Source organism: Otolemur garnettii, unplaced genomic scaffold, assembly GCF_000181295.1.
Source record: "Otolemur garnettii isolate 467f Iridium unplaced genomic scaffold, OtoGar3 scaffold00264, whole genome shotgun sequence".
Classification (NCBI taxonomy): Eukaryota; Metazoa; Chordata; class Mammalia; order Primates; family Galagidae; genus Otolemur; species Otolemur garnettii.
In genome coordinates this window covers 129,099-137,447 of record NW_003852659.1, presented here as the reverse complement: position 1 = coordinate 137,447, position 8,349 = coordinate 129,099, and the positions used below count along the sequence as shown (strand labels likewise).

At 44.3% G+C, this 8,349-nt stretch overlaps 1 protein-coding gene across 1 annotated transcript in view; it reads left to right on the top strand.

Annotated features, from left to right (window-relative positions):
- The window catches only part of NLRP13 (NLR family pyrin domain containing 13), a 30,236-nt gene extending 22,455 nt beyond the window's left edge, over positions 1 to 7,781 (top strand). Inside the window, exons 9-11 of the mRNA XM_003802920.2 lie at positions 1,891 to 2,061; positions 5,882 to 6,009; positions 7,753 to 7,781. Coding sequence (XP_003802968.2) covers positions 1,891 to 2,061; positions 5,882 to 6,009; positions 7,753 to 7,781 — 328 coding nt within the window. The remainder of the gene's footprint in view (positions 1 to 1,890; positions 2,062 to 5,881; positions 6,010 to 7,752) is intronic.
- Positions 7,782 to 8,349: the final 568 nt, after the last annotated feature.

Below are 8,349 nucleotides of genomic sequence, written 5' to 3'. Positions count from 1 at the left end.
AGTCCTACAGGATATGCCAGGCTTTCTAGGGGATGTGCCTCAGCCATCCAAATAGCACCTGGTATTTACAAGGGGGCCTATGTGGGATGGGGGTCCTCCAAGTTTGTTTCCATCTCTGTAGGAGTCAACGCAGGGATGGTTGTCCAAGCCTAACAGGTAGAGTCAAAACTAGGTTTGTTCTGGGACCCGGGAAAGCTGCTCCAAAGCAGCTCTGTGAGTATCCATTGGCTCAGAGCTTCAGTGATTTCTACTCTTCTCCTGTGGCTCTTTTAATAAGGTAACCGGGTGCCTGGTAGCCGGAGTTACTGTTCAGTAAGCGCCATGTCCAAACCTGTTCTGTGCCACTTCCCAGGGTACCCAGGCTCAGCGCTCCATCCCAAAAGGCCCTCTGGCAAGGCGCCAGCTTCCCTGCCATTTTGAACTCAGCTAAATTTAAAATTTTTGGTGTCATACTTTAATTTTCTTTCTTTCTTTTTTATTTTTTGTGAGACAGAGCCTCAAGCTGTCCCCCTGGGTAGAGTGCTTAACATCACAGCTCACAGCTACCTCCAACTCCTGGGCTCAAGCGAGTCTCCTGCCTCCACCTCCCAAGTAGCTGGGATTACAGGTGCCTGCCACAATGCCTGGCTATTTTTTGGTTGCAGCCGTCATTGTTGTTTGGTGGGCCTGGGCTGGATTCGAACCTGCCAGCTCAGGTGTACGTGGCTGGCCCCTTAGCCACTTGAGCCACAGGCGCCAAGCCCATACTTTAATTTTCAAGAGTTTTTTTGTTGTTGCTTTCCATTTCTTTTTTACAGCATGCCATTTTTTTTTTCATGGATACATTATTATATTATGTCCCTGATGACATTAATTATTATTTTAAAAGTTTTCTTTTGGGCTCAGCGCCTGTAGCTCAGTGGCTAGGGTGCCAGCCACGTGCACTGGAGCTGGTGGGTTCGAACCCAGCCTGGGACTGCCAAACAACAATGACAAGTGCAACCAATAAAACAGCTGGGCATTGTGGTGGATACCTGTGGTCCCAGCTACTTGGGAGGCTGAGGCAAGAGAATTGCTTAAGCCCAAGAGTTTCAGGTTGCTGTGAGCTGTGATGCCACAGCACTCTGCTGAGGGTGACATAGTGCGACTCTGCCTCAAGAAAAAAAAAGTTTACTTTTGGTCCCTGCTTAGGCTGTGTTTCCTCTGAGTTCATTTTATCCTCTCTGGTAGCTTTTTTTTGGGTGGGGGGGAATGATTTGTGTGCTCTATTTATCACACTGACAGTTCTCTTAGAGTTGGCCTTTGACGGTTTTAACCATACAGATATTTCTCATGTTGTCAAACGTTTCCTCTTATGGCTGTAAGATTTCTGTCTCCTACATGCCTTCTCTGTCTTAGGGTCTCAGCCTTCTAGTGTGTCTCTCTCTTTCTACTGTCCTCCTCTCTTTCTCCTGCCTCTTCCTTGCCCCTTCCTACTTGTTCCAAATCTTCACTATGATTCATCATTTTGAACTTATTTTGGTATTCTAGTTCATTCTTAGAAATTTAGACCTGCCCTAAGATGAGATTTCTCATGTGTTTTTTAGCCAACTATTGAGCTCAAAGGCTGGAAAACATGAGCAGTGATGACCAAGTAGATTCTGAGAACTCAGGAGGGGAACACCACAGAGAAGCCCTTGGCACCCCCAAACCTGCAGAGGCACAGCACGAGAAGGACGGGGCTGTGCCTCTGCTTCTCTGCTATCACAGGGGAACAGAACACCGCAGTGTGTCCTGGCTCTCCAGGGCTTGGGATGAGAAGTCTGGCATTGGTGTCTTTCCTTCCCTTGAATGTGAGAAGTGGAGGACCTAAAGCAAAGCTTGAGGATTCAAAGGTTATTTTTCCCCCTTTAATATGTTTTTATATTGCAGTTTGTCAGGCTGTTCTTTCACGACAGAAGGCTGTCAGGAGCTGTCAGATGCACTCAGACATAATCATAATGTGCATGTTTTGGATATTGGGAGAAATGATCTTGGGGATGATGGAGCAAAGCTACTGTGTGAGGCTATGAGAGCTTCCAGTTGTCCACTGACCACACTGGGGTGAGTTGATGTCATTCTCCTTTCAGAAAGTCTCTTTACTTCTGGGGTGGGAGGAGGATAAATGTGAGGGTTACTGGGGTGGGGTTTGGAAGGTGAGCAGTGGAGTGTGGTGTGGTGGTGGGTGCTTGTAGTCCCAGTCCCCAGGGTGGTGGGGTGTTGAGGTAGGAAGATCACTTGAGCCCTGGAGTGTGAGGCTGCAGTGAGTTGTGATCACACCTGTGAATGGCCATTGCACTGCAGCCTGGGCAATGGAGTGAGAATTTGTCTCAAAAAAATGGTGAGAGATGGCAAAGGATGAAATTCTTCTTTTTAAAATCTCTCTTGTTAGATGACAAGCTCCAAGTTTAGAGAAAGTGTTTTACTCTTGGAAAACTGTAAATGTTCTTTCTTTAATCAGCACATTTTAGGTAAAAGGGGCTAGGACAGTAGTTCTCAACCTGTGGGTTGTGACCCCTTTGGGAGTCAAAAGACCCTTTCACAGGGGTTGTCTATCAGATATTTACATTATGATTCATAACAGTAGCAAAATTACAGTTATGAAGTAGCAAAGAAAATAATTTTATGGTTAGGGTCACCACAACATAAGGAACTGTGTTAAAGGGTTGTGGCATTAGGAAGGTTGAGAACCACCGTGCTAGGAGGACACAGCATATTCTCTGCCCTGTGAATCTTTACTTCTAAGGGGAAGACAGATTTTTTTTTTTAAACCATAATGTGATGTGTGCTGACCTGACTAAGATAGTTTGGCCTTGGGCCATAAGGTTTTTGGCTAAATGTGGCTTAAATGATAGTCATTTCTCACTGGTTCTAGGGTTTATTAGTAGCTCAATAATGTTTTCAGAAAGAGTGTGTTTCAGAATTTTGTTAGAAGGTCTTTAATGAGTCCACTGAAATTGTAGGTTACTACAAAAAAAATTTTTTTTTTTTTGAGACAGAGCCTTAAGCTGTCACCCTCGGTAGAGTGCTGTGGCATCACAGCTCACAGCAATATCCAACTCCTGGATTTAAGTGATTCTCTTGCCTCAGCCTCCCAAGTAGCTGGGACTACAGGCACCCGCCACAATGCCTGGCTATTTTTTGGTTGCAGCTGTCATGGTGGTTTGGTGGGCCTGGATTGGATTTGAACCTGCCAGCTCTGGTGTATGTGGCTGGTGCCTTAGCCGCTTGAGCTACAGGCATGGAGCCACTACAAAAGTTTTGAGATGCGCTGTGCTATGACCCACTATTTCACTTCCAGGAAACAGTGGGCTGCATCCTTTCTGATTCACCTGTGCAAATTTCACCTTGCTCAGCTTATTGGTGTTGCTGGGCAGGATTCGTTTGTTTCCATGCACACATATTTTTACATTTCTTGATTTTTGTATACCTCAAATTTTTTGTAATGACCTGCACATAAAGAATCTCCAGCATTGTTGGGGTTAATCAGCCATCTCAAACCTCTATTCAGAGATTGTTAAATCTACTATATTAACACTATGAATTAAATTGTTGGATAAAACATCAAGGAAAACTTGATTTGGTCTCTCACAGGCCGTTAAAGAAAAAAAAGAAGACATGGGTAGGTTAATGATACACAGTACCTGCCAGTGCCAGATTTAAGATAGTTTGGCATCAGCGGATTCTGAATCAAGAAGTTCGGCTTCAGTCCTAAGAAGTCAGATTGGTGAAGGGGTAGCTCCCTAAGAGAAAGGCTCATTCTGACTTTGGTTTCCTTTCTAAAAGGAAGGCTTTATGTGTCCCTGTGAATAAAGCTGGCATGTAAGCCATGTGGAGGGCTGGTCGGAAGTGAAAGTTGCTCTGGGGTTCAAGGGCGCTGGGTACCAGCAACCACAGGACTGGGCCAGCGTGCATCACACATCATGCACTTCAGTTGTCCTCTGAAACCAACCAGAGTTTACAAAAGATTTCATACAGGAGGTAGGGATTTGAGATGAACCTGGAAAAATGATCCCTTGTCTCCAAATCCCTCAAAAAAAGGAAGAGAAGGGAAGTCCTTGGTGAAAGCAACAGAAGTGGGCTCTGATGGGTGAAAAGAGGGGGACACATGGTTGGAAACAGTGATGTGTCTGGGAAATGGGGTATGACCAAGTTTAAAACAACTGTGCAGGGTGGGCTGTCATGTGAATGAATGCACCTGACGTGCATGGAAAGGGAAACTCTTGGCAGTCACTATGTTGTCCTCCAGGAGGAGCTCTGAGGTGTTGTAGGTACTTTATACTCATCTCACAGATGAAGAGACTGAAGCAAGACATAAGGACAGCGACAGGGACCCAGGCCCAAGTATGACTTGGAAGCTAATTCTTTCCCCCCTTTTGTATCCCTTAAGTATCTTTCCATGCAATATTTTCTTCATCCTTTAGGTAAAAGAGTAGCCTTCAGATTTAACTGAGTAAATCAGCATTATGTTCTTTTACAAAAGGATGCTGGTCTGGTTTTAAGTCCTCCCTCCTCCTGGTGCTTCTGCCTGGAAGAAGAAAAGAACGAAATGTTTGCATCCATTATCACATTGTGTTTAGCAATGAATCCCTTCCTGATGACCAGTTCACTCTCACTGAGTCTTATCCTCCAATACTGTGGCTCTTACAGGAGGTGTGTGTGTCTCTACACTTGGGTGGGGGCCCTAGAGCTGTGTACAGTGGCTTTCATCTATACTCTCTGGACCAAGGTTCCTCAACCTTGGCACTGTTAACATTGTGAGCTGGTCCATTCTTTGTCATGGGGGCTTCCTGTGCATTGTAAGGGGTCTGAATGGCATTCCTTGCTTCTAGTCTCTGGATGCAATAGGCTTTCCCACCCCCAGACACTGCCAGCCTCCTCTGTGGGGGCAAAGCCACCCCTGATAGATGATTCAAGGAATGTTATTAAAGGTACTAGAGTAGATTAGCAATATGTAATATAGTGGCCTTGTATCTGAGAGATCAGGACATACCTGTGGTTTTCCTTGCATAATCTTCTTTCCGTCCACCAAATAGTACCTTACCTTGGAAGGATTCCCTGCTTCCCACCCAGCCTCCTCCTCAGAATAAGGAAATGGATTTTTTCCCTCTGTGTGCATGACAGGTCACTTGTGTGACACATGTCACATTTCTTTCTACACCTACCTAGATGTTTCTGCTATGTTTTCCTTTTAAGAAACATCTTACTTCTCTTATATATAAAAACATCTGAAACAAATATAATAAAACTTTTGTAGACGAATACATTGGTGCTTGTTTTGTTTTTAAGTCCAGATTGATATGAGGGTACACATATTTAGGTTACATTGTTTTAATTTCTAAGGTAAAGTTCAAGTTGTAGTTGAGCCCTTCACCCAGGTGATGTACTGAACACCCTTACCCTGAGCTCATTAGGTGAGAGATTTCTGCTGTGTTAAGCTGACCTAGTCCATTTACTTTGTCACCTTCGTCTTTGTATTCCTAGTAGTTAGCTAACCCCTTGTTCAAATGCTGAATTTAAAGATAAGATGTACCAAAACTGTATAGAGGTAGCAGTGTAATTTCAGTCCTTTCAGAGATTTTTATAAATAAACTCATATCCATTTTATATGAAGGTGTTTTCTTTCACATTCCAGCAGGTTGAACACTTTTGTTTCTTCCTTCTCTGTCAGATAGAATTTAAAGTAGTAAAATACCTTTTAGAGGGTTGGTGTGTGGATTAAGCAAGTTATATGTAAATATTTAGAGAAGCATCTAGCATGTGGTAAGTATCCCACTGCTAAGCAGTCTGTTTTAGTAGTATTTTTTTCCCTGTATCTTATGTATCACTTTTCTAATTTCTCATTCTCAGAGGACTATTATGCTTCCTTCCCACCCACCTCTAGGCTGGAGAAATGCAATCTGACAGCTGCCTGCTGCCAGCATCTTTCCTCTCTTCTTAGCAGCCATGAAAGACTGGCTGAATTGAACCTTATAGGCAATGACTTGGAGCCTGATGGGGTCAAGACACTGTGTGAGGCCTTGAGAAAATCAACATGCAAACTACAGAAACTCGGGTAATCCCCATTGACTTTTCCACTGGGATTTTAGATTTTCTTAAGGTTTTGGCTGGGTATAATGGCTCATGCCTGTAATCCCAGAACCTTGGGAGGCTGAGGTAGGAGGATTGCTTGAGGCCAGGAGTTTGAGACGAGCTTGGACAACATAGCAAGACCCTGTGTCTTAAAAATTTAATTTTAATTAATTTAAACAGCCACATGTGGCTAACAATTACCGTATTGAATAGCGTAGTTCTAGAGACTTCTGGGCATTTTGGGAGCCTTCTCATTTCTCTCATTCTTGTACCTGGTCTGTATTTTACTCACCTGGTCTGTATTTTATTCTTTTTCAACACCAACTCTGGGCCAAGCACCCCAGCATGGGAGACAGTGGGAAACAAATGGACATGGGCCTTGTCCTTGTGGGTATTGAGTTCTTCCCAGGGACACGACAAATCTAAGACTTGGAAGCAGTCTCTGTTGTCCTGATGATATGAAAGAAGCTATGGGTTGAGATGTAGAAAAATAAGGGTGATCAAAACAGCAAGAGGCTAGTCTGAAGTGGTGTCACTGATGTCGAGTCCCAATGAAGACAGAAGGAGGAACCCATATATCAAAAGGGGGCACTGGGAAGTGATTAGAGATGGAGGGTGGGTATACTAAGGAAGTTGTGGGAATGTGTGTAAAGGCCCTGAGACTGGACCAAGCTTTGTGTTGCCATTTGAGGCACTGAAAGAAGAGCATCTGATCAGAATGCTGTATTATTCAGCAATGTGGAGAGATCAGAGAGGCAAGCAATTGCTACTCCTAGAAGAAGATGTTAAATTTTGTTATCTTTTAGCAGAAGTCATCCCAAGTGCCAAGGAACCTTTGCCCACTTTGGCAGGGTGGCTAAAATCTGATCATGTAGTATTTGATGTAGGACTTTGCACTTAAGTGGTGCATTTAAATAAGAGTTCTGAGGTGGCAACCATTAGAAATGGAAGCTTCTCCCTTCTTTTTTTTTTTTTTTTTTTTGGCGGGGGCCTTAAACTGCCCCCATGGGCAGGGTGCCGTGGCTTTTTATCTCTCAGCACCCCCCATTCCCTGGCCTCAGCCGAGTCTCCTGCCTCAGCCTCCCAAGTAGCTGGGACCACAGGTGCCCGCCACAACGCCCGACTATTTTTTGGTTGCAGCCATCATTGTTGTTTGGCGGGTCCGGGCTGGGGATTTGAACCCGCCACCTTAGGTGTACGTGGCTGGCGCCTTAGCCGGTTGAGCTATAGGCGCCGAGCCAGCTTCTCCCTTCTTATTGTGTGTGTATAGAGGGACTTCCAACTGGGCACGGGGACTCTTCCTCTCTAAAAAGAGAATGCTCAGGTATTAACTTTCAAAAATTTGCTAAACACAGGTAATACTACAAATGAGAGGAACTGTTTGTATTTGTTCATGGGAAGTGACAAGGACCTTAAATACATTGGTCTGGTCTGTCCTGTCACCTTTGCCATGGTTTTGCCCACGCTTTGCATTTGTGGCTTTCTCTATGGACAGGGTCCTCGTGCCTTTAGATGCCCTCCTACCATCTCTGGGTGTGTGTGGGTGTGGGTATGCCAACATAAGGGCAAACAAAAGTCCATTTGTATATGGGGCATGCCTTTATTTATTTCATTTTATGTCTGAGGTGCTTTAGTTTACTCCCCTACTGCTTCTGGACATCATTACTTCTTTCCATTTTGCAGGCTTCAAAAAGACTTGCACAGTACAGTAAGAAAGGAATTACTGGCATCAAACACAGAGTCCTTTCTGAAAATCAAGTGTACTTGGGATTTTAATGACCTTGAAGACAACTGGTAGTGATGATCTTCCTGATGGGTGGCACTGTTTTGCCACAACTGATCTTGGATAGGACCTGTGTGAGGCTCAGTTGTTATTGTTCAAGGGTACAAATGAGCTGTTTTCTCCACGTGCTTTACCCAGTTGTTGGAGGCTGCCTGAGGGACACCCATCTCCAGAATCCTAGTCTAATACCCAGTCTAGTTCCAAGGATATAACTTGACTTTGCTTAAGTCTCTTTTTTGTCCTCCTTGGTATAATATTTTTTAATTCTTGGAGGTTGTGCTCATCATGCTTCTTCCATGGATAGTTCAGCTCTTTGTTTCTGACCTGGGAATCCTGCGTCTTTTACTAGCTTCAATGGAATAGGAGTAGGTTAGCCTCTTAGTGCACACTCAGAATAAAACCCAACATCCTTCCCAGTATTGACAGTGGCATTGTCACTGTCCTTCATCCCCCTTGTGGCTTATCTACCAAGCTGGCATTGATCAGGATAACCCTCA